The sequence below is a fragment of the Hemibagrus wyckioides genome, linkage group LG25 (assembly GCF_019097595.1).
Source record: "Hemibagrus wyckioides isolate EC202008001 linkage group LG25, SWU_Hwy_1.0, whole genome shotgun sequence".
In the NCBI taxonomy this organism is placed as follows: domain Eukaryota; kingdom Metazoa; phylum Chordata; class Actinopteri; order Siluriformes; family Bagridae; genus Hemibagrus; species Hemibagrus wyckioides.
The window spans coordinates 380965-407053 of NC_080734.1; the positions used below are offsets into that span (position 1 = coordinate 380965).

The 26089-nt window shown below is 44.1% G+C and overlaps 2 protein-coding genes across 4 annotated transcripts; one reads left to right on the top strand and one right to left on the bottom strand.

Annotated features, from left to right (window-relative positions):
- Positions 1–4804: 4804 nt before the first annotated feature.
- LOC131345824 (uncharacterized) lies at positions 4805–13662 on the bottom strand. Of its 3 annotated transcripts, none has more exons than XM_058378893.1 (3): positions 13578–13662; positions 9393–10374; positions 4805–6219 (listed from the first exon to the last, which is right to left on the bottom strand). In XM_058378893.1, the coding sequence occupies exon 2, from the start codon at positions 10044–10046 to the stop codon at positions 9396–9398; it is 651 nt and encodes a 216-aa protein (XP_058234876.1). In that variant the 5' UTR covers positions 10047–10374; positions 13578–13662; the 3' UTR covers positions 4805–6219; positions 9393–9395. The 3 variants fall into 3 exon arrangements, with proteins under 3 accessions (XP_058234876.1, XP_058234875.1, XP_058234877.1); XM_058378892.1 differs by lacking the exon at positions 13578–13662 and adding an exon at positions 13330–13464; XM_058378894.1 differs by lacking the exon at positions 13578–13662 and having other exon boundaries at positions 9393–9483; positions 9586–13417.
- On the top strand, positions 13653–25515 carry nt5c1bb (5'-nucleotidase, cytosolic IB b). Its single transcript, XM_058378891.1, has 6 exons — positions 13653–13791; positions 21656–21823; positions 22107–22236; positions 22424–22546; positions 22996–23180; positions 23279–25515. Exons 1-6 carry the CDS (start codon positions 13681–13683, stop codon positions 23642–23644), a joined length of 1083 nt encoding a protein of 360 aa, XP_058234874.1. The 5' UTR covers positions 13653–13680; the 3' UTR covers positions 23645–25515.
- Positions 25516–26089: the final 574 nt, after the last annotated feature.

Below are 26089 nucleotides of genomic sequence, written 5' to 3' on the forward strand. Positions count from 1 at the left end.
TTAAGCATGATTTGCAAATTAACGAGCTCGCCAACAGATCAGGGAAATCGTGATCGTGATCGTGGGAAAATCAGCGGGTGATCAGCACTCGGCAATCTTTATGTGTGAACTACTCAACGACGCATCAAAGAGGCTCACTGACGCATCGCTGACAAAATCCAGATATCTGGCATGTTAAATATCTGGGACAGTCGGCCGACTCGACATCACATGGTGTCAATTGTAGCTACGACCTCCAGCCAATGAGAGAGCAAGTCAACAGAGTTGAGAGTTGTTGTCAGATGGTGTGGTGTGCGACGCCCTCTTGTGGATCATTTACGAGGCATTGTGTAGTGTGAACACCACAAGGACAAAAAGACATACAGTGAAGTCATGTAGTCTGAACAGCAAAGTGATCTGCCAACGGTTAAAGTCTTGTAGTGTGAACTAGCCTTTAGGGTTTGGATTCCTAAAGTTATGTTTGGGGTCAGAGGTCACTGGTCACCAAAGGTCTGAGCACAGAAATTTAGATACCTGAGAATATATGGCAAAGGACTTGGGGTACAGGACCATGCAATGTCCATTATAAAAAGTGCTATACAAATAATAGGGTTCTGAGAATGAACAGTGGGTGTGAACACTGGAAATGAGCACTGGGAATGAGCACTGGGAATACACCATTGGGAATATGGCACTGGGAATATAGCACTAGGAGTACGGCACTGGGATTATGGCACTGCCAAAAGGACACTGGGATTATGGCACTGGAAATACAACACTGGGAATTAGGCGCTGGGAATACGACAATGGGAATTAGGCAGTGGGAATTAGGCACTGGCAAAACAGCACTGGGAATTAGGCACTGGGAATACGGCACTGGGATTATGGCACTGGGAATACAACACTGGGAATACAGCACTGGGATTACGGCACTGGGAATACGACACTGGGAATACGGCACTGGGATGAGGGCAGCTTGAATAGAGCTGTGGGAATATGGAATTGGTAATAGGGTTATAGGAAGCTAGCATATAGAAGCATTGCATATGTTGCTAACTACAGGAAGTTGTGTGTGTGTGTGTGTGTGTGTGTGTAATTGAAGGAGAAAGTGGGGCATGCTTATTTAAATGTGAGCGGTTAAGCGGGAGACATGGTGAGCTGTTTACATACACACACACACACACACACACCTCCTCCTCCTGAAACTCCATCTCACAGGTGAATTAATAATGCTGCATGTTTTTGTCTGTGAAACTGGATAAGACATTTATAATTCATCGTCAGACTGCAGAAGTGCGCACACTCTGAAATTCTGCCTACTTTATTTCCTGTCACAGTAACATGAGGCCTGAGCTCTCTGTGGGCGGAACCTCACGGACCAATCACAGTGCAGTAAACCATTCTAATGTTAGATAATGGAGTCAGATACAAGCGCAGGCAATTTACTGAATCATAAACAATCAAAAACAACTGGTTACAGGGCACATGGTAGAGTTATGTGATTTCCAGGGCTGCTGGGAAATGGAGTCAGCTGTCTCTCCAGCTATAAACACTCGCCCCCTCAGCAGTCTCTCTTTATTCACTCTCTCTCTTCAGCTATAAACACTCGCCCCCTCAGCAGTCTCTCTTTATTCACTCTCTCTCTTCAGCTATAAACACTCGCCCCCTCAGCAGTCTCTCTTTATTCTCTCTCTCTCTCCAGCTATAAACACTCGCCCCCTCAGCAGTCTCTCTTTATTCACTCTCTCTCTTCAGCTATAAACACTCGCCCCCTCAGCAGTCTCTCTTTATTCTCTCTCTCTCTCCAGCTATAAACACTCGTCCCCTCAGCAGTCTCTCTTTATTCACTCTCTCTCTTCAGCTATAAACACTCGCCCCCTCAGCAGTCTCTCTTTATTCTCTCTCTCTCTTCAGCTATAAACACTCGTCCCCTCAGCAGTCTTTCTTTATTCTCTCTCTCACTCTATCAGCTATAAACACTCATCCCCTCAGCAGTCTCTCTTTATTCTCTCTCTCTCCAGCTATAAACACTCATCCCCTCAGCAGTCTCTCTTTATTCTCTCTCTCTATCAGCTATAAACACTCATCCCCTCAGCAGTCTCTCTTTATTCTCTCTATCAGCTATAAACACACATCCCCTCAGCAGTCTCTCATTATTCTCTCTCTCTATCAGCTATAAACACTCATTCTCTCAGCAGTCTCTCTTTATTCTCTCTCTCTCTCTCTCTCTCTCTCTCTCTCTATCAGTGTAAGGGCTCGCTGGAAGCATGAGTGTCTGAATCCATATACAGATATTTATTGAAGACAGCAGGCAGAATAGTAAACAGGTAAGCAAGCAAAGAGTCAAAAACGTGGACGACCCCTAGGGCGAGGGGCAGGTCTGCTGGGGAAGTTGTGATGAAACTCATCCGTGAGCGCAGGGTCCAGAATATCAGCGGCGTTCACCCAACACTGCTCCTCAGGGCTGTAACCCTCCCAGTCCACCAAGTACTGTAGCTGGCCGCCCTGGTGACGGGAGTTTAAGATGGTGTGAACTCGGTACGCCAGAGAGCCATCTATGTCCAGGGGAGGGGGCGGATCCAGAGTTGCGGGGGTGTTGCATGTGGAGTCATGGTAGGGCTTGAGCAGGGATACACGAAAGGTAGGAGAAATGCGGTAGGCCGGAGGCAGCTCTAGGTGGTAAGACACAGGGTTAATCTGTCGGATGATCGTGAATGGGCCGATGTACTTAGGACTGAGTTTTTTGCAGGGTAACTTTAATTTCAGGTTCTTTGTAGAAAGCCATACCTTTTGGCCCACTTGGTAAGCAGGGTGAGGGCGTCGCTGGCGGTTAGCTTGGAGCTCCTGCCTTCTTACCGCATACTGGCATCTCACATGTGCCCTTTCCCAGACCTCCTGACTCTTCCTGGACCATTCATCCATGCTAGGGACACACGAGGGTTCACCTGACCAGGGGAAGAGCGGTAGTTGGTAGCCCAGCATGCATTGGAATGGGGTTAGCACAGTAGAGGAATGATGTAGGGAATTCTGGGCGTATTCGGCCCAGGGTAGGAACTCACTCCATCTTTGTTGATCACGGCTGCAGTAGGCACGGAGAAATCTCCCAAGCTCCTGGTTAAGCCGTTCCACTTGGCCATTAAACTGCAGGTGGTAACCAGAACTGCCGGCAGAACTCTTGCCAGACACGGGACGTGAATTGTGTTCCGCGATCGGACACGATGTTCTCCGGCAGACCGAAATTTCGGAATACATGCTGGAACACAGCCTGAGCAGTCTCCATTGATGATGGAAGCCCTTTCATGGGAATCAGTTTGCAGCCTTTTGAGAACCGGTCAATAATGACCATGACCATAGTAAAACCATGGGACTCGGGAAGGTCAGTCAGGAAGTCTACAGAGAGGTGGGACCAAGGGCGCTGGGGTATAGGCAATGGCTCAAGGAGGCCCTCAGGTAGCTGGCGGCTGGTACGTGTTTGAGCACATACAGCGCAGGAATGGACGAACTCTTCAATGTCCCAGGGAAGGAATGGCCACCAGAATCTTTGCCTCAGTAACTGCGTTGTCTGCTGTGTACCTGGGTGCCCGGTGATGGGGCTTTCGTGAGCCCATTGAATCACACGAGTATGAAGAGCTGTGGAAACGAACATTCTGGATGGTGGACAGTTGGATGGTGGTGTCTCAGAGCTTTGGGACTGTACTATCTCCCGTATAATACTCCATTGAACAGGGGCTATGAGGACTGATGGAGGGAGAATAGGTTCAGGGTCAGTGGGTTGGTCTGTGGCATCATGGAGCCTGGAAAGAGCATCAGCTTTACCGTTTTTAGAGCCTGGTCGGTAAGTGACAGAAAGCTTACATCGAGAGAAGAACAGTGCCCACCTAGCCTGATGGGGGTTGAGCCGCTTGTCTTCTCTGAGGTATGCAAGGTTGCAATGGCCCATGATTATATGGAATGGGTGGTTGGCTCCCTCTAGCCAATGCATCCACTCCTCTAGGGCAGCTGTCATAGGCAGCAGTTCAAGATTTCCCGCATCATACTTCACCTCGGCGGGTGTAATCTTACATTAAAAGAATGCACACGGGTGTACTTTTCCTGAACAGGGTTGTCGTTGGGAAAGAACTGCCCCAATCCCACTGCTGGAGGCATCCACCTCTACTATGAAGGGCAGATCAGGTGGCAGAGGATGGGAGCGGAGGTGAAGCTCTGTTTCAGGCGGTGGAAGGCTTGTTCGGCCTGATCATTCCACTTGAGGTGGCGTGGTTTCCCTCTTAAAAGAGACGTGAGGGGGCTTTCAACGGTGCTGTAGTTTCGTATAAATCTACGATAAAATTTGGCAAAACCCAGGAATCTTTGTAAGACTTTGATTGAGGATGGCTTGGGCCGTGATGTGATTGCTGACACTTTGCTCTGGTCCATCTCCACCCCCCCCGAGATATGATGTATCCCAGGAAAGTCACGGACGGGCGAACAGCTCTAACATGAGTGACGTGTAGTTCCAGGTTGGGGGAGTAGATCAGGATATCATCTATGTAAGCGATGATGTAGCGGTGTAGCGTGTCTCTGAAGACCTCATTGATGAGGGACTGGAACACAGCAGGAGCGTTCGTGAGACCGTAAGGCATTACCAGATATTCATAGTGTCCATGGGTGGTGTGGAAAGCAATCTTCCACTCATCCCCCTCTCTGATCCGTATCAAATTATAGGCACTACGCAGGTCCAGCTTGGTGAAGAACTTAGCTCCCTGAAGTTGTTCGAGGGCTGCAGGTACCAGTGGTAATGGATAGGGGTAGGGAACTGTAATAGTGTTCAATCCCCGGTAATCTATGCAGGGTCCCTGCGGCGGCGGGAGATGTGGAAGGACAGATATATCCTGCGTTAAGTGCTTCTTGGATGTACTCCTCCATGGCTTGTTTTTCAGGTATGGAGAGAGGATAAATTTTGTTCTTGGGAGGCATGGCGTTGGGGAGGAGTTTTATGGAGCAATCCCAGGGTTTGTGTTGAGGTAACTTGGTAGCTTTTTCCTTGCTGAACACCTCTCGGAGATCAGAGTATTCCCTGGGGAATGAAGTCATGGCAGCAGTGGGTGGGCTCTCTATGGAGGTAGATCTGCATGGAAGTGTAGGGTGAGACAAAAAGCAGTTCTTAATACAGTGGGCAGAGCATTTCTGGATGTCCCCCTCTCTCCAGGAGATCAGTGGGTCATGGCGTTGTAACCAGAGAAGCCCCAAAACGATGGGATTCGATGGAGAGGTGATGATGAAGAATGAAATCGCTTCATGGTGGAATAATCCAATCCACAAAGACACAGCAGGTTTTCCCATAGTAAAAACATAGCTGGAGCCACATGCGCCGTTCCCATTCCTCTGCAGAAACTCGTGCTCTTCCGAGCTGCATAGGTTCAGAAAAATCCGGACGAAACTCGTGTTGTTTGAGCGTGCGGCGTGACGTCACAGCGGAGCGTCGGTGCTGACGGCGCAGATTATCGAGGCGGATGGCTGTGGTTATATACTGTGACAGTGAAACGTTGACTTCTCTACATGCCATATCCACTTTTAAGTCTATGTTAAGTCCTTCCCGAAACACCGCCATGAGAGAAGGCTCATTCCATCCCGATTGCGCCGCTAGCATGTGAAACTTAATGGCATACTCGGCCGCCAAGTCCAAGCCTTGGCGCAGCTCCAGTAACTGGACAGAAATGTCTCTTCCGCCCGTGGGGTATTCGAACACTTCCCTTATCTGGTTAGCAAAGTAATCAGCAGACAATTTTACCTGGGGATCTGAATCCCAGAGAGCCGATGCCCAATCCAGCACTTTACCCGTGAGAAGTTCAATTTCAATTTTCAATTTTATTTGTATAGCGCTTTTAACAAAGAGCATTGTCTCAAAGCAGCTTTACATGAGAAACGACATAAGAAAACAACAAACATGAACAGACAAACAGTCCTAGATGTTATCCCAAGTGAGCAAGCCTGAGGTGACTGAGGCGACCGCGGCAAGGAAAAACTCCCTTAGGTGGTATGAGGAAGAAACCTTGAGAGGAACCAGACTCAAGAGGGAACCCATCCTCATTTGGGTGACAATTGTGTGATGCAGACACAGCATGTGTATAGTGTTATGTAAATCAATAAGGAGGTTGTTGTCCATGGCTCTGCTTGAATATCCCAATCCTCACAAAGCAGAACCCAGCTGGAGCTGGTCCATCTCCAGATGCCACTGGAGCCGGCACAGTCTCTGTATGCCTTGGGATGGGTAGAAGAAGGGAAACAATGGAACAGCATTAGTGTAGCTGCTGTTCATAACATTAGCAGTACTAGCTGAATGTGCATTTAATCAGATGTACTGGAGCACAAGGTTATGGGAAGTGTTAGATGTATGCCAGGCTGAAGAGATAAGTCTTTAGTCTACATTTAAACTGGGAGACTGTGTCTGAGCCCCGAACACTGTCAGGAAGACTATTCCAAAGTTTTGGAGCTAAATACGAAAACGCTCTACCCCCTTTTGTAGACTTTGATATTCTGGGAACTACTAGTCCGGAATTTTGTGACCTTAAAGAGCGTGGTGGATTGTAACGTGTTAGCAGACTGGAGAGATAGGTGGGAGCTAAACCAATTAGAGCCTTGTATGTGAGTAGAGCTAATTTATAGTCAATTCTAAACTTCACAGGTAGCCAGTGCAGGGATGATAATATTGGGGTTATATGATCAGATTTTCTTGATCTGGTAATAACTCTGGCGGCTGCATTCTGGACTAACTGTAGCTTGTTTATTGAAGATGCAGGACAACCACCTAGTAATGCATTACAATAGTCCAGTCTGGAGGTCATGAATGTATGAACTAGTTTTTCTGCATCAGATACAGATAAAATGTTCCTAAGCTTGGCAATATTTCTAAGATGGAAGAAGGCTGTTTTTGTGATATTGGAAATATGATTTTCAAAGGATAAGTTGCTGTCTAATATTACACCCAGGTCTTTCACTGTTGAGCTAGTGGTAACAGTGCATCCTTCAAGGTGCAAGCTGAATTGTGAGAGCTTCTCTGTACTAGTTTTTGGGCCAATAAGTAATATCTCTGTCTTGTCAGAATTTAATAATAGGAAATTAACGGTCATCCAATCTCTAATATCTTTAACACACTCAGTTAGTCTAGACAAATGAGATATTTCATCTGGTTTTGATGAAATGTATAACTGGGTATCATCGGCATAACAATGGAGACTAATCCCATGCCTTCTAATGATGTCACCCAATGGAAGCATGTATACTGAGAAAAGCAGAGGTCCTAAAACTGACCCTTGTGGGACCCCGTATTTCACTGGCACTACACTGGACAGTTCTCCATTTAAATCTACAAAGTGGTATCGATCAGACAGGTAGGATCTAAACCATTTTAATGCCTGTCCCTGCATACCTGTGTGATTTTGTAAGCCACCTATGAGGATATTATGATCTATAGTGTCGAATGCAGCACTAAGATCAAGCAGGACTAAAATGGAGATGCAGCCTTGGTCCGAAGCTAAAAGCAAGTCATTAGTGATTTTAACTAGTGCAGTTTCTGTACTATGATGGGGCCTAAAACCTGACTGAAATTCTTCAAGGATATTGTTTTCCTGTAGGAAGGAGCATAATTGAGCAGACACCACCTTTTCTAATATTTTAGATATAAACGGAAGGTTTGAAATCGGTCTGTAATTTGATATTTCATCAGGGTCCAGTTTCGGTTTCTTAAGAAGAGGCTTAATAACTGCTAACTTAAGAGATTTTGGGACATGACCTAGAAATAACGAAGAGTTAATAATATTAAGAAGAGGCTCTCCAGCTGCATGTATCACTTCTTTCAGCAATCTAGTTGGAATTGGATCTAACAAACACGTTGTTGGTTTAGCCGTGGTGATAAGTTTAACTAGCTCTTCCTGCCCTATACTGGTAAAGCATTGTAGCTTTAAGTGTGGCGCTATAGGCTGGTCTGGATCACCAGATGCCGTCAATGGTTGAACATCCAATATTGTGTTCCTGATACTATCAATTTTTTTACTGAAGAAATTCATAAAGTCCTCACTACTAAACTGTGCTGAAATACTCTCTCCAGAAATCTGATGCTTTGTTAGTCTAGCCACTGTACTGAATAAGAATCTGGGATTGTTCTGGTTTATTTCAATCAGATTGCTCAGATGCTCAGCCCTAGCAGCTTTTAGAGCCTGTCTATAGTTGGCCAGACTGTCTTTATACGCAATTCTAAAAACTTCTAATTTGGTTTTTCTCCACTTTGGCTCGAGGTCACGGGTTGCTCTCTTGAGGGCGTGAGTATGACTATTGTACCATGGTGCAGGTGTTTTATCTCTGACCTTTTTTAGTCGGATGGGGGCAACAGTGTCTAGTGTGCTGGTAAAAATATTGCCTATGCTGTTGGTTACTTCATCTAGTGCATCTACATTTCGGGGTCTAGTAAGAAGTTGAGACAGATCTGGCAGATTGTTTGTAAATCTGTCTTTAGTGGTCAAGGTTATAGTTCTACCAAGTTTATAACGTGGAGAGGCGTGTCTAATATGTTCTACAGGTAGAGCGTACACTAAGAGGTGATGATATGTGATGTCATCGCTTTGAGGTAGAACAGTTATATCAGAAACATCAGTCCCATGTGATATAACTAAGTCTAGTGTATGATTAAAACGATGGGTTGGTCTATTAATGTTTTGTTTAACCCCAAAGGAATTTAGTAAATCTATAAATGCGAGTCCTAACGCATCGTTAGCATCGTCTACATGAATGTTAAAGTCTCCTACGATTATCACTTTGTCAAAACTGATCAAAAGATCTGAGAGTAAATGTGAAAACTCATTAAGAAAAACACCGTAGGGCCCCGGGGGTCTGTACACGGTGGCCAGGGCAAGAGATAGTAGGGATTTTTTATGCCTGTCTGTGAGTGCTACATTAAGGACAAGCACTTCAAATGAGTTAAACCTGGATCCTGTTTTCTGAGTAATGGTAAGAGAATTATTATAGATCGTTGCAACACCACCTCCACCACCAGTCTGACGGGGCTCATGCTTATATGAATATCCTGACGGAGTAGACTCATTTAGGCCAATGTATTCATTTGGTCTAAGCCAGGTTTCAGTAAGACAGAGTGCGTCGAAACTATGATCTGAGATCATTTCATTAACAATAATTGTTTTTGGTGCAAGGGATCTAATGTTCAGAAGCCCAAACTTAAGAAATTGTTTTTCTTTATCTATTTGGTCTTTTTCAGGATTAATTGTGATAAGATTATTTTGAGAGTTATTAACAAATTTATCTTTTAATCACACTAATCGGGGAACAGACACAGTTTCTATAGGATGAGCTATGTGTGAACTTGTATTAGTCTGGTGAATTGAACAGTAGCTATTATAGATATAATCTGAGGAATGACTTACCAGTCAGATGGTGTGGAGTGCCCTGGGTATGTTGTCCGAGAGGACTGCTGCTCCAGCTCTGCTTCGGTGAAGGCCATCGTAATGGTAGAGCCTAGGACGCTCCCAGAAAACATTCCAATTATCAACAAATGGTATATTCTGTTCTTGACACCAAGACTGTAACCATTCATTAAATGCGAAAAGCCTACTGAACCTCTCGATTCCTCGCTGGAACGTGGGAAGTGGTCCTGACACGATAATCCTCGTCGGGGGCAATGTGGTGCGAACCTTCTCCACCAGGTTCTTGAAGTCCTTCTTCAGGATCTCTGTCTGCCTCAGCCTGATGTCATTTGTGCCAGCATGGAGGACCATGGCTCCGATGTTCTTGGTGAGGATCGCCCGTACCTGTGCAGCAACATCAACAACACGAGCACCAGGAAAACAACGAGTGTGCACCTTACCTTTAGCCGCGGTAGCACGGACGTGTCCGATGATCACCGCGTCGCGTGCTGCCTTGCGGAGAGGAGCGAAGCGGTTGCGGATCGAGATCTCGAAGACGGGTGGCGGAGGAGGGGGAGAGGTGACAGCATAAACGCACATCTGGTTGTTTTGCTGCCGTAGGCTTCTGGCTGTTGCTGGAAAAAGTTGGTGCACTGCCGTAGAAATCCTCGGCATTGGTCGGCAGAGCCATCAAACTTCTCCGGTAAAGCGAAGCATGGTAACTCACTGCGTGAACCTGACGCTGGCATGGTAGCAGAAGCTTGGTTGGTCGGCTGTTGTTGGAGCTGTTGGTTGGCACCCTTGCATGTATCCACTTCCGTCTGATAAGCCTGGATGAGGACGCACTGGCGCCACAGAACAGCTCTCATATCCGCTGGATTCATGTCGGGCAAAGTATCCTGTAAGGACTCACTGGAAGCGTGAATGTCTGAATCCATATGCAGATATTTATTGAAGACAGCAGGCAGAATTGTAAACAGGTAAGCAAGCAAAGAGTCAAAAACTGGAAAAGCAAAACACTAGTGATCAAAACAGAAACAGAAACCGAAACTCGTAATCAAGGCAAACAGGCAAGGATCATACACATCAAAGACTAATCAGGCAGTAATCAAGGCTTGGTACGTGACACTCAGAAACGATACTTTGCGTACAATAGAGGGAGCATGCTGCTTAAAAGCCCTAGAAACCGGAAACCAGGTGTACACAGTCAATATTCGGGCGAGGGATCCCTCTGGTGGTCTGGACTTGTATGCACAGTGACAATCAGCTATAAACACTCATCCCCTCCGCAGTCTCTCTTTATTCTCTCTCTCTATCAGCTATAAACACTCATCCCCTTAGCAGTATCTCTTTATTCTCTCTCTCTCTTCAGGTATAAACACTCATCCCTCAGCAGTCTCTCTTTATTCTCTCTCTATCAGCTATTAACACTCATCCACACACAGATTTGTCCTGGTGAGTTCACTAACAGTCATTATGCAGAAAAGTTATTTTAACAGTATTATTGATATATTATAAATGATATGATTGTATTATCTAATACACTTCATTAGGAGCAACAGTATCTGCTGATTTATGCAGTCACCTGGGCTGTGTTTAAAACTGCTGCTCTAAGAGAGGACTCTACTGTAGACCTGAAGGAGTATGCTGCAGCTGTAACCAGCTATATCAGCACATGCACTGAAAATATCATTCCCCCAAAACACTGCAAGATCTATCCCAATGATAAACCTTGGATTAACTGTGAGGTGCGGGCCATGTTTTCGTGCCCGCTCCACCACATTTGTCTCTGGAGACATTGGAGAATACAATAAGATACAACTTATGCAAATCAATCAGGAAGGCCAAGCCAGATACAACTTATTCAAATCAATCAGGAAGGCCAAGAGAGACTACAGTCTGAGGCTGGAGGGATATTACACCACTGCAGACTCACGGCACATGTGGCAAGGTCTTCACCACATAACAGAGTACCAGTAAAGAGGTCAAAGAGACACAACTCCCATGATCACACTCCCAGATGAGCTGAATGAGTTTTATGCTTGCTTCAAGGTCTCAAACACTGGCCAACAGCTGGCCTCAGGGGGCATACTGGACACGCCACTCACCATGTCATCAGCAGAGGTGCGCATGGCTCTGAGGAAAACAAGCCCACGGAAGGTAGCCGGCCCAGATAACATCCCGGGGCCGGCACTCATGTTTTGCTCGTCTGAACTGGCTGATGTATTCACAGACATCTATAATCTGTCCCTCACTCAGGCCTTGGTGCCCACCTGCTTCAAGTGCACCACCATCATACCTTTCCCAAAGAAGAACACTGTGACCTGCCTGATTGACTATTGTCCTGTTGCACTCACCCCAATAGCGATGAAATGTTTTGAAAGGATAGTCATGTCCCACATTAAAAGGAACATTCCAACCATCTTGGGCCCATTTCAGTTTGCATATCTACAAAACCGGTCCACTGAAGATGCTGTCAACACCGCCATCCACACAGCCCTCACACACTTAGAGGGTAATGTGGGTAATATGTGAGAATGTCATTCATCGACTACAGCTCTGCATTCAACACAGTTATTCCACACAGGCTCTCCGAAAAGCTCCTCACCGTCTCTCTGTAACTGGGTGCTGAACTTCCTGATGGACAAACCCCAGTCAGTCAGAGTAGGAAACTGGACATCAGGCATCAGAATTGTGAGCACAGGGACCCCCCAAGGATGTGTCCTGAGCCCACTGCTGTCCACCCTCTTTACCTATGACTGCATGGCCTCCCAAACCAACACCAAGATGATAAAGTTTGCGGGTAATACCACAGTCATCGGACTCATTACTGGTGGTGAGGAAACATCTTACAGAACGGAAGTAGCAGGTCTGATAGCCTGGTGTCAGGAAAATAATATCTCCTTAAATACAGATAAGACTAAGGAGATGATCATTGATCCTAGGAGAAGGAGGAAGGAGCAGCACACCCCAATCTACATCGGTGAGACAGAGGTAGAGAGGGTGAAAACCTTCAAATTCCTTGGAACCTACATCAGCGAGGACTTCATCTGGTCTGACAACACACAGCAGCTTCTGAGAAGATCTCAGCAGCGACTGTACTTCTTAAGAAGGCTAAGGAAATTTGGCATGTCAACCGAGATCCTCAGCAACTTCTACAGATGTCCAGTTCAAAGTGTGATCACCAGCTCAATCACAGTGTGGCACGGAAGCTGCACTGTTCAGGACAGGAAAGCTCTCCAGCGTGTCATAAAAACTGCACAGTTCCTCTGTGGAGCGGCCATCCCATGACTCCAGGACATTTACAACAGCAGGGTCATCAGGAGGGCCCATAACATTATCAGTGACAATACACACCCACAACACAACCTCTTCACACTTCTGCCGTCTGGGAGACGCTACAGGAGTGTGAGATCAAGGACAAAAAGACTCACAACACACTGAGCACCTTACTTGTGTCTTAATCTGTATATACTACATCTTTTTATTTATTTATTGGATTTTTCATATATTCTATTATTTTTATTCTTTGGTAAGGCAGACGTGCAAAGTAAGAATGTTATTGTATGCTCTAAACCGTTGTGTTTTCACTGTGCATATGACAATACATCTCTTGAATCTTAATTCATCGATCATGTAGCAGCAGCACAATGAATACAATCATGTAGATCCAAAGCAAGAGCTTCAGGTAACGTTCACACAGGTGCATGAGCTACAGCATCAGAAGACCACCTCATTGCTCTGAGCCAAACTGGACAGCTGAAGGCTGGACAAATGACCAGGAGATGTTCTTTCTAATCTGCAATTGTAGCTCATCATCCTACTGAAGCTTGTGTATGATGAGAGTCTGCGTTTCTGCTCTGCTCTCCAACCATATAAGCAGTACTGAGTTAGTCTACATGCAGTGTGAAAATCCCAGCAGGAGATCAGCAAGTACAGGACACTCCAGTCCACTCACCTGACCACAACAATCTGACCACTCAGTCACAGAGATCCTTCACTTTATTTCATGACCGCATTAACTCAGGCTCCTGAATCTGTATTCTTTCATACGTTGTGCTGCTTCTATAACTGTGTAAATGTTATAACGTGTGTAATAAACTCTATATTATAATGAAAAACGTTAGCGCAGCGCTAAAGCCTTTGTATGTATAGCTGCTTTAATTTTAATCTTGGTGTTCAGTGCAGCAGATTCGTCACGAATACCTTTCGCTTTACTTCCTGAGTCTCTCTCTCTCTCTCGCTCTCTCTCTCAGGGCAGTGGAGCTCTGCTGGTCAGTGTGTTCTCAGCCGGACAGTAAACAGTAAAATGAGTAAAAGTGAAGAGAAATCGCCGGTAAAGAGCGGAGATGCAGCGGAACAGGACTGGGAAGCGGCCAAAACCTTCTTCAACAACCTGAAGAGTAAAAAACCCAGACCTGTGAGTACCACACACACACACACTCACACACACACTCACACACTCACACACACACTCACACACACACACACACACACACACACACTCACACACACACACACACTGAGGTGTTTAAAATCATCACAGATGAAGCTTCAACCCTGTGCGACTGTTTAAGAATTTACTATAAAAACTCCGGATCGAGTGTAAGACGTGGTGTGTGTGTGTGTGAGTGAGTGAGTGAGTGTGTGTGTGTGTGTGCGCGCGCTGTATTCGATCCTGTAGTCATATCAAACTCTTTATTTGATTAATTGAATGATTTCTTATACTTTGTGATGAAACTCGGGTGTGTTTCTGCTTTTTGTGCAAGTTTTCTCCGCTTCACTTCCTGTTTCAGTAAAAAATCCGCCGGAAATTCGGAACACACCCAATCCTTACTCTTACACACTCTTACACACAAATCATATTCACACAGAGAAAAGGGATAAAAGTCCGAAGTGCATTTACAATCATTTACACAAGTAAACATTTCATATAAAACCAGGAAATACCGAGAAGATGAGTCACACACACACACACACACACACACTCCCAGTCAGAAGTTTGGACACACCTTCTAATCCCATGGTGTTTCCTGATGTTTATTTCTTTCTACATTGTAAAACAATGCTGAAGGCGGCCGAAATCCACAATAATGTCCTTTGAACAGTTGATATTGAGATATGTCTGCTACTGATGCTCTGTAAAGCCTTCATAACGCCTCTAATCTGAGGTGCTGTTAATTGGTGATTTCTGAGGCTGGTGACTCTAAATGACCTTCTCCTCTGCAGCAGAGGTCAGTTTTGGTCTTGCTTTACTGGGATGGTCTTCATGTGAGACAGTTTCATCATGGGGCTTGATGGCTTTTGCAAATGCACTTGACAATACTGTTCTTGCAAGAACTATTCCAGAACACCTGACCTTCGTGTCTTAAAATAACAACTGACTGGTTTTTGTTGTCATTACATATGGATTACTGAAGTCCATGTGTGTTATTTCATAGTTTTGAAATCTCCAGGATTGTTCTAGAATGTAGAAAATAAATCCCTAAACAAAAAACATTGCATTAAAAGGTGTGTCGAAACTTTTGACTGGTAGTGTACATACACCACATACAGACACACCCACAGACACACCCACCCACCCACACAGACACACACACATACAGACACACCTACAGACACACACACACATACAGACACACCCACAGACACACCCACCCACCCACACCGACACACACACATACAGACACAACCACAGACACAACACACAGACACACACACATACAGACACACCCACAGACACACATACAGACACACCCACCCACCCACACAGACACACACACATACAGACACACCCACAGACACAACACACAGACACACACACATACAGACACACCCACAGACACAACACACAGACACACACACATACAGACACACCCACAGACACACATACACACACACATACAGACACACCCACACAGACACACACACATACAGACACACCCACAGACACAACACACAGACACACACACATACAGACACACCCACAGACACACATACACACACACACATACAGACACACACACATACAGACACACACACATACAGACACACCCACAGACACAACACACAGACACACACACATACAGACACACCCACAGACACAACACACAGACACACATACACACACACACACATACAGACACACACACATACAGACACACACACATACAGACACACAGACACACACACATACAGACACACCCACAGACACACATACACACATACACATACAGACACACACACATACAGACACACACACATACAGACACACCCACAGACACAAGACACAGACACACACACATACAGACACACCCACAGACACAAGACACAGACACACACACATACAGACACACCCACAGACACACATACACACACACATACAGACACACCCACCCACCCACACAGACACACACACATACAGACACACCCACAGACACACACACATACAGACACACCCACAGACACACATACACACACACATACAGACACACCCACACAGACACACACACATACAGACACACCCACAGACACAACACACAGACACACACACATACAGACACACATACACACACACATACAGACACACCCACAGACACAACACACATACACACACACATACAGACACACCCACATACAGACACACCCACAGACACAACTCACATACACACACACATACAGACACACCCACAGACACAACACACATACACACCCACATACAGACACACCCACAGACACAACACACATACACACACACATACACACACACATACAGACACACATACAGACACACCCACAGACACAACACACATACACACACACATACAGACACACCCACAGACACAACACACATACAGACACACCCACAGACACAACACACATACACACACACATACAGACACACCCACAGACACAACACACATACACACACACATACAGACACACCCACAGACACAACACACATACAGACACACCCACAGACACAAACACATACAGACACACCCACAGACACAACACACAGACACACACACATACAGACACACCCACAGACACACATACACATACAGACACACCCACAGACACAACACACAGACACAAACACATACAGACACACACACATACAGACACACCCACAGACACAACACACATACACACACACATACAGACACACCCACAGACACAACACACATACACACACACATACAGACACACCCACAGACACACACACATACAGACACACCCACAGACACAACACACATACACACACACATACAGACACACCCACAGACACAACACACAGACACACACACATACAGACACACCCACAGACACAACACACATACACACACACCCACAGACACAACACACATACACACACACATACACACACACATACACACACCTCAGTTATGTAACTTCTTGTTTTTCGTCTCCTTTGTTCATAACAGACAATATAAACTTAGATGTTTAAGGAAAGGAGCACCGTGTAACTCCTTCCTCTGGAACTAATCTAATCTAACCTTATCTAACCTTACCTTACCTAATCTAATCACACTGGTGCTGTGCTCATTATAATAATTATTAGGGCCCAAGCACTAACAGTGCGGAGCGCCCTCTTGTTCTTCTAAGGATTATTATGTAGGCTTGAAAAAGCCAACATACTGTTTTCCTATTTAAGCTTTTTAGGATTATTTTTCTTAGACAATTAATTATCAAGAGTAACTCCTCCTAGAGCTTTCGAGCGACATGCACCAAACTCCGCACGTTTGTTGGGCCTGGTCTGAAGTTTGTTGCTATTACTTTTATAAGCGATCGGAATTCCGGTATTCCTGGTACGGAAGCCCAAAGTGGCCATTTTTCCCATAGAATTCCATTCAAAACTTTAGAGGTTTATAACTCGGCCGGCTTTCGAGATATCGACACCAACCTCAGCCAGCTCCTTCAGAATCTTGGGCGGGATGAAGCCGTAAATTTTGGATCTGATTGAAATTTTGGTTTTCCCATATAGCCCCGCCCCAAAATTGGCAAAATCACAAAACTACCCCAGCATACAAATGTGACATCAAAACACTCAACACAATGAGGGGAACTTCATGACGTGTGTTGGGTGACGTCACGTCCGCGCCACGCCCCCCAAATAAGTGGATTTGCAAAATTACTCCAACATACACATGATATTTCAAAACGTTCAGCACAATGAGGGGAAGTGCGTGACGCGTGTCCGGGTGACATCATATGATGACTACTTGCTTCGTTAAGCCAACATCAAAGTTTGTCACGACGAACTTTAAAAATCTAGTTATTATTATTATTATTTTTTTTTATTATTATTATTATTTTATCAATCATCCAGGCACTTTTGGGGATCTTAACATGCTCAAAAACTCTTGAAAATCAGCAGACAGGTTGGAATCTGCGGCCATTAGGACGTCACCGTGGCTTGGCCCTGGGCGTTGCACACACCCGTCACAGCGCCCCCTGGAACCTCTTGCTGCATAGCAGATACACACTTGCACATATCCATGTAAAACTTGGTACAGACTTAGATCTCATTGAACTGAACAACTTTCACACTGCATGTCATTAAGTCTAATCCACAGGAAGTGAGTTACAGTATTTTGAGTTGTTTGCAAAACACACCCAATGGAATTTGAAATATTCTTCCTAGGGAATTGATTCAACCGCCACCAAACCCAGGCTAATATGATCTCAAGACATTATTATAACCGCCACCAAACCCAGGCTAATATGATCTCAAGACATTGATACAACCGCCACCAAACCCAGGCTAATATGATCTCAAGACATTGATAATGTAAGTTGATGAGGGATTTTGATCTCAAACGGTTCAGCCGTGAGGAGCCCTTAAACTTATGGTGAATAAAAGGAAACAGGAAGTGGCTAATAACTTCGGTGTACATTAAGTGATGTACATCAAACCTCAACTTTATGTTAAGAGAAGAAAGCTGATCACATGGACATGAGTCTCAGTCATAGCGCCACCAACTGGCAGCAGGAAGTGTGTCACTTTTAGAAATCTAATGTTTTGTCCCCTACTTTCACCTGATTTGGTTCAAAATCAGTCAGAATAATGTCAAGACATGGCTGATGTGAAACTGTGAAGGAAGCTGTGATGTGAAATTAATGTTCTTATATCTTAAAAGTGGAAAGTCCAAATGTTTCCAAACATTCCACATAGAAAGAATAACTGGTTGTGAGTGATTCTGCTTAGTTTCATGACTTTGTGATGCTCTTAACGGCTCACAACAAATTTTTACATTCATCAGTCCATTGACTAGACATGGTTTTGGCCTGACTCCTGCAGTACTAGACTATGTCCACTAGAGGCTCTTTCCCCTTTATTTTTATTTTTTTAAATATGGCTTCATTTTCACAATTTATATATACAGAGTCAACCAAAAATGTATATACACTTCAGTTAAAGAAAAATAGTATGATGTAAATTATATTAGTATAATATTAATAATATTATCATAATATTATCATAATATCACCATATATATATATGACATATATCTATAACATATAGCAATAAATTTAGTAATAAAATATTTATACAAATTTTTCTTTTCATGAAATGTGTATACATTTTTTCTGGGTGACTATACATACAGTATCTCACAAAACTGAGTACACCCCTGACATTTGTGTAAATATTTTATTATATCTTTTCATGAGACAACACTGAAGAAATGCCCCTCTGCTCCAATGTACAGTAGTGAGTGTCCAGCCTGTATAACAGTGTAAATTTGCTGTTCCCTCAAAATAACTCAACACACAGCCATTAATGTCTAAACTGTTGGCAACAAAAGTGACTCCACCCCTAAGTGGAAATGTCCAAATTGGGCCCAAAGTGTCAATATTTTGTGTGGCCACCATTATTTTCCAGCACTGCCTTAACCCTCTTGGGCATGGAGTTCACCAGAGCTTCACAGGTTGCCACTGGAGTCCTCTTCCACTCCTCCATGATGACATCACAGAGCTGGTGGATGTTAGAGACCTTGCGCTCTCCCCCACCTTCCATTTGAGGATGCCCCACAGATGCTCAATAGGGTTTAGGTCTGGAGACATGCTTGGCCAGTCCATCACCTTTACCCTCAGCTTCTTTCACAAGGCAGTGGTCATCTTGGAGGTGTGTTTGGGGTCGTTATCATGTTGGAATACTGCCCTGCGGCCCAGTCTCCGAAGGGAGGGGATCATGCTCTGCTTCAGTATGTCGCAGTACATGTTGGCATTCATGGTTCCCTCAATGAACTGTAGCTCCCCAGTGCCGGCAGCACTCATGCAGGCCCAGACCATGACACTCCCACCACCATGCTTGGTCTCATCGGACCACAGGACATGGTTCCAGTATTCCACGTCCTTAGTCTGCTTGTCTTCAGCAAACTGTATGCGGGCTTTCTTCTGCATCATCTTTTGTAGAGGCTTCCTTCTGGGACGACAGCCATGCAGACCAATTTGATGCAGTGTGTGGTGTATGGTCTGAGCACTGACCGGCTGACCCCCCACCCCTCTGACCGGCTGACCCCCCACCTCTTCAACCTCTGCAGCAATGCTGGCAGCACTCATACGTCTATTTCCCAAAGACGACCTCTGGATATGACACTGAGCACATACACTCAACTTCTTTGGTGGACCATGGCGAGGCCTGTTCTGAGTAGAACCTGTCCTGTAAAACCGCTGTATGGTCTTGCCCACCGTGCTGCAGCTCAGTTTCAGGGTCTTGGCAATCTTCTTATAGCCTAGGCCATCTTTATGTAGAGCAACAAATCTTTTTTTCAAATCTTTCCTCAGAGAGTTCTTTGCCATGAGGTGCCATGTTGAACTTCCAGTGACCAGTATGAGAGAGTGTGAGAGCGATAACACCAAATTTAACACACCTGCTCCCCATTCACACCTGAGACCTTGTAACACTAACGAGTCACATGACACCGGGGAGGGGAAATGGCTAGTTGGGTCCAATTTGCACTTAGGGGTGGAGTCACTTTTGTTGCCAACGGTTTAGACATTAATGTCTGTGTGTTGAGTTATTTTGAGGGGACAGCAAATTTACACTGTTATACAGGCTGGACACTCACTACTGTACGTTGGAGCAGAGGGGCAGTTCTTCAGTGTTGTCACATGAAAAGATATAATAAAATATTTACAAAAATGTGAGGGGTGTACTCACTTTTGTGAGATACTGTATATATAAACTGATATAGAAATATAGTTTAGAGGGAGAGTCATTGTCCCTTTTGACATCACTGGACAATGCTATGATCTGTTTCATTAGACCCAAATTGTCACTCTTGTCCTTTTGGTATTTCCCCTTTAAATGCATGTACCCACTGTGCCCACTGTGTCTGGTGTGCCTGGGTGGCTATGCCACCGTTGCTTGGGCCCGATCATTGTTGCTTGCAACTATATTTATTATTATTATTATTATTATTATTATTATTATTATTATTATTATTAGGCCCATTTGAAGCGTTTTGCACACAGTCAGATGAAAAGCAGCAATAAGAAAATAATTCTAAATAAAGAATCAGATTAAATAATATAAACATGTAGAACACTCTCAAAATAAATCATCAGTAATGGTAATGAAGGTCATGTACAGAAGGAGCTGGAAACTGGGATGAGAATAAGATGGATGGATGGATTAAGAAGAATTAACAAGATCTGAAGCTGAAGTTCTGAAATCACTGAAGTGTGAAAGGGAGTCTGCTTGGGTTAACCATCACTGAGAGAAGCAGTGATCTGACCACAAAGCAGCCGGTCACCTTCAGTCACCTTCAGTCACCAGACACAGACTCCATCATCTGAGAGGACCAACACTAATAACTCACTAATAACTTACTAATAACTCATTGATAACTCACTAATAACTCACTAACTTATTAATAACTCATTAATAACTTATTAATAACTTACTGATACCTCACTGACAACTCATTAATAACTCACTACTAATTCATTAATCAGGATGAACATGAGCATGAACTTTCTGTCTGTCAAAAGATTTCCTTCAGATGTCCTCATTAATATCAGAGCTGATGAAGTGTTTCAACTCCAGGTAGTTTGCAGTCAGGTGAATGTGGATGTATTTGTTCAGAGCTGTGAACATCAGACTTCATCACAGCAGATCTACAGACATCTCACAGAGATCACAGAGACTTTCATATTTCCTTAATGAGCAAATTAGAGGAAGAAACGGTGAGAGGAAGCAGACCTGATAATAAAATATTCTGTGTGTGTGTGTGTGTGTGTGTGTGCCCCAGCCCAAGCCGAACACTGCGATCACGATTGCCGTTTCATCTCGCACTCTCTTCAACATGGTGGAGGAGAGGAAGATCTATGAGGAGAAAGGACTGGAGCACTACGTGAACTACAACGAACAACATGAGAACCAACCACTTAAACCTGGAGCAGCCTTCCCCTTTGTCAAGGTGTGTGTGTGTGTGTCTTACCTGTAGGGTGCTCAGTCATCAGCTTGTGTGTGTGTATCAGTCCTGTCTGGTTGTATATTTATTGTTTTCCCGTTTGTCAAGGTGTGTGTGTTTGTGTGTGTGTATTTCCGGTTTATTTAGCAGTTTCAGGTTTGTGTGTGTTTGTTTGTGTGTTTTTGTGCTCATTAAGTTACATATTATTATTATTATTATTAGTAGTAGTAGTATTAGTATTTTTATCATAGAAGTGTGTTCTTTCTGTATTTCTTCGTTCTGCCTGCAGGCGCTGATGACGGTGAATGCTCGCCTGAGGGAGCTGTACCCTGACAGTGAGGAGCTGTTTGATATCGTATTAATGACTAACAACCACGCCCAGGTGGGGGTGCGGCTAATCAACACCATCAATCACTACGGTACAGAATGACATCATCACTATCGTAATAACAACATGAATTACTACAATTATAACAGCTTATAATGAATCAGATGTTAACGTGTTTCCTAAACATCTGTCTGCTTCATATTCACCACATAACCACACGACTGTGACATTGTGTGTGTGTGTGTGTGTGTGTGTGTGTGTGTATTTCGGATTAACAGACCTGCTGATTGAGAGGTTTTGTATGACGGGAGGTCAGAGTCCAGTCGGTTACCTGAAGGCATACCTGACAAACCTGTACCTGTCTAAAGACTCGGAGAAAGTGAAGGAGGCCATCGAGGAGGGTGAGGAGCTGAGACTCTGATCTCTGATCAATCACATCATCTATCACTTATCCAATCACATAATTAATCACATAATTAATCACATAACCTCTTGTATTTTCTAAGTCAGATCTGGTTTTCAGGATTCGTATTATTATTATTATTTTAGTCATAGCTTTTACAGATCATGGGTTTTTATTCTATTTTGTTTCCTGTTCAGCTCTCCTGTAGTAGTAACTGGAACAGTATGTTCTTCTTTTTGTCTATATTTGCTTTTTTATGAGAGTTTTAGAGCCAAAGATTTCGCAATGTTCAGAGAGAGAGAGAGAGAGACATATGTGCGTGATGGTCAGGGTGCTCATCCCTTTGGTCAGACAGTTCATCTGTTTTATTCTTGTACAGGTGAAGAATTCCATCCATCTAAATGTCCAGTATTTATGTGTTTTCCTGTCCGTCTGTCTGGCCTTAAGGCATCGCAGCAGCCACCCTGTTCAGTCCGGATAAGAAGATGGATCTGAGTGAATCTCAGCTTAGAGTAGCGTTTGATGGTGACGCAGTACTTTTCTCAGACGAGTCAGAGATCATCGTCAAACAGCAAGGACTGGACGAGTTCTTTGAGCATGAGAAGGCAAATGTGAACATACCCCTCGCTCAGGTTCGATTCCAGTAAAAGCTTTCATCTTTAATAATTTGTGACTTTTATCTTTCTAACCTGATGACTCGGATGATTGGCATTATCTCTTTGTTCCACAGGGTCCTCTGAAGTGTTTCCTGGAAGCGTTGGGGAAACTTCAGAGGAAATTCTACGCTAAGAACGAGCGGATGAACTGCCCAATCCGTACCTTCCTAGTGACGGCACGCAGTGCGGCCAGTTCCGGAGCTCGGGTTTTAAAAACTCTGCGCAGCTGGGGTCTGGAGATCGACGAGGCACTCTTCCTCGCGGGAGCTCCTAAAGGTCCTCTCCTGGAGAAGATCAAACCACACATCTTCTTCGATGATCAGATGTTCCACATCGAGGGAGCCAAGGAGACCGGCACCATCGCTGCACATGTGCCTTATGGGATTGGACAGAAATATCACAAAGGCAAACTGATCGAGCAGCCGGAAAAACAGAAGTGAGAGGGAGAGGAGGCCGAGCTTCAGGACCTGAAGAGTCTGATTAATCTTCATCACTGGGTTAAAAGGAGCACTTAAATTTAATTACTTCAAAAAGTTTACAGTATGCTAATTAGGTATGTGCTGATACTCAGTTACACTGAATGGTGAAGGGGTGGTGTTAGGATGTGGGAGGAGTCAGGGTGAGGAGTGCTATTTACTCAGATTTATCTCCTGGATATTAAACATTACTTACAGAGGAATTTGGTTTTTTTTGTGTTTTTATCAGATGGTAGTGGAGTTAGGGTGAGGGGTGTGGTTAGGATGGAGGTGGAGTTAGTGTGAGAGGTGTGGTTAGGGTGAGGGTTGTGGTTAGAATGGAGATGGGGTTAGGGTGAGGGGTGTGGTTAGAATGGAGATGGAGTTAGGGTGAGGGGTGTGGTCAGAATGGAGATGGAGTTAGGGTGAGGGGTGTGGTTAGAATGGAGATGGAGTTAGGATGAGGGGTGTGGTCAGAATGGAGATGGTGTTAGTTTTTAAATTCAGACAATTGAAAGGAACACTTTAGTGTCTGTAAAATGTAAGAGGTTGTTACCATGGTAACCATATTTAGCTTAAGAGTTAGTTAAATGAGTTTAATAAAGTGTTTAATATCTCTGCATGTCTGAAAATATTTAAACAGGTTTGTTTTATTGTAGAGTTCCTCGTGTTGTGGTCTGTATTATGGCTGATGTTCTCAGCTCTGTTTAAGGTGTCATGGGGGTTTAACAAAGTGGAATTTTATGGAATAGTGTTTACAGTACAGAGGTACAGGGGTATTTACAGTACAGAGGTACAGGGGTATTTACAGTACAGAGGTACAGGGGTATTTACAGTACAGAGGTACAGGGGTATTTACAGTACAGAGGTACAGGGGTATTTACAGTACAGAGGCCAGCAGCTGCAGTTTCAATAGGAAATATGTTTACATGAGAAACCGCTATCACACAAACCATTTGGGAACCATCTGAGAAGAATTACAGTGGATAGAGCACTTAATTTAAATCATTTTACTGTTTTTACAAAATAATATTAATGCTGTTAGAAAAGGTCTTTGTTCTTTAGTGTAGTTTAGTTATTTAATCACAAAAATGTGTTGTGAAGAAAAGATAAATCCCACAGTAATCCCACAATAATCCCACAGTAATCCCACAATAATCCCACAATAATCCCACAGTAACCCCACAATAATCCCACAGTAATCCCACAATAATCCCACAATAATCCCATAGCAATCCCACAGTAATCCCATAGCAATCCCACAGTAATCCCACAATAATCCCATAGCAATCCCACAATAATCCCACAGTAATCCCACAATAATCCCATAGCAATCCCACAGTAATCCCACAATAATCCCATAGCAATCCCACAGTAATCCCACAATAATCCCATAGCAATCCCACAGTAATCCCACAATAATCCCACAATAATCCCATAGCAATCCCACAGTAATCCCACAATAATCCCACAGTAATCCCACAATAATCCCATAGCAATCCCACAGTAATCCCACAATAATCCCACAGTAATCCCACAATAATCCCACAATAATCCCATAGCAATCCCACAGTAATCCCACAATAATCCCATAGCAATCCCACAGTAATCCCACAATAATCCCACAGTAATCCCACAATAATCCCATAGCAATCCCACAATAATCCCACAGTAATCCCACAATAATCCCATAGCAATTCCACAGTAATCCCACAATAATCCCATAGCAATCCCACAGTAATCCCACAATAATCCCATAGCAATCCCACAATAATCCCACAGTAATCCCACAATAATCCCATAGCAATCCCACAGTAATCCCACAATAATCCCACAGTAATCCCACAATAATCCCATAGCAATCCCACAGTAATCCCACAATAATCCCATAGCAATCCCACAGTAATCCCACAATAATCCCATAGCAATCCCACAATAATCCCACAGTAATCCCACAATAATCCCACAATAATCCCATAGCAATCCCACAGTAATCCCACAATAATCCCACAGTAATCCCACAATAATCCCACAATAATCCCATAGCAATCCCACAATAATCCCACAGTAATCCCACAATAATCCCATAGCAATCCCACAGTAATCCCACAATAATCCCATAGCAATCCCACAGTAATCCCACAATAATCCCATAGCAATCCCACAGTAATCCCACAATAATCCCATAGCAATCCCACAATAATCCCACAGTAATCCCATATAAATCCCACTATAATCCCTTATTAATCTCACAGTAATGCCCCAATAATCCCCCAGGACCCTTCAGTCATTCTCCATACTGTAGAGTTTATAAAAACAGACTGAGGGTTTATCTCAGAGCTCTCTATAATCATAAGCTTTCTCTTCACAATCATCTATTCATTCTCTCATTATAGAAACGTTCTCTCTCTCTCTCTCTCTCTCTCTCTC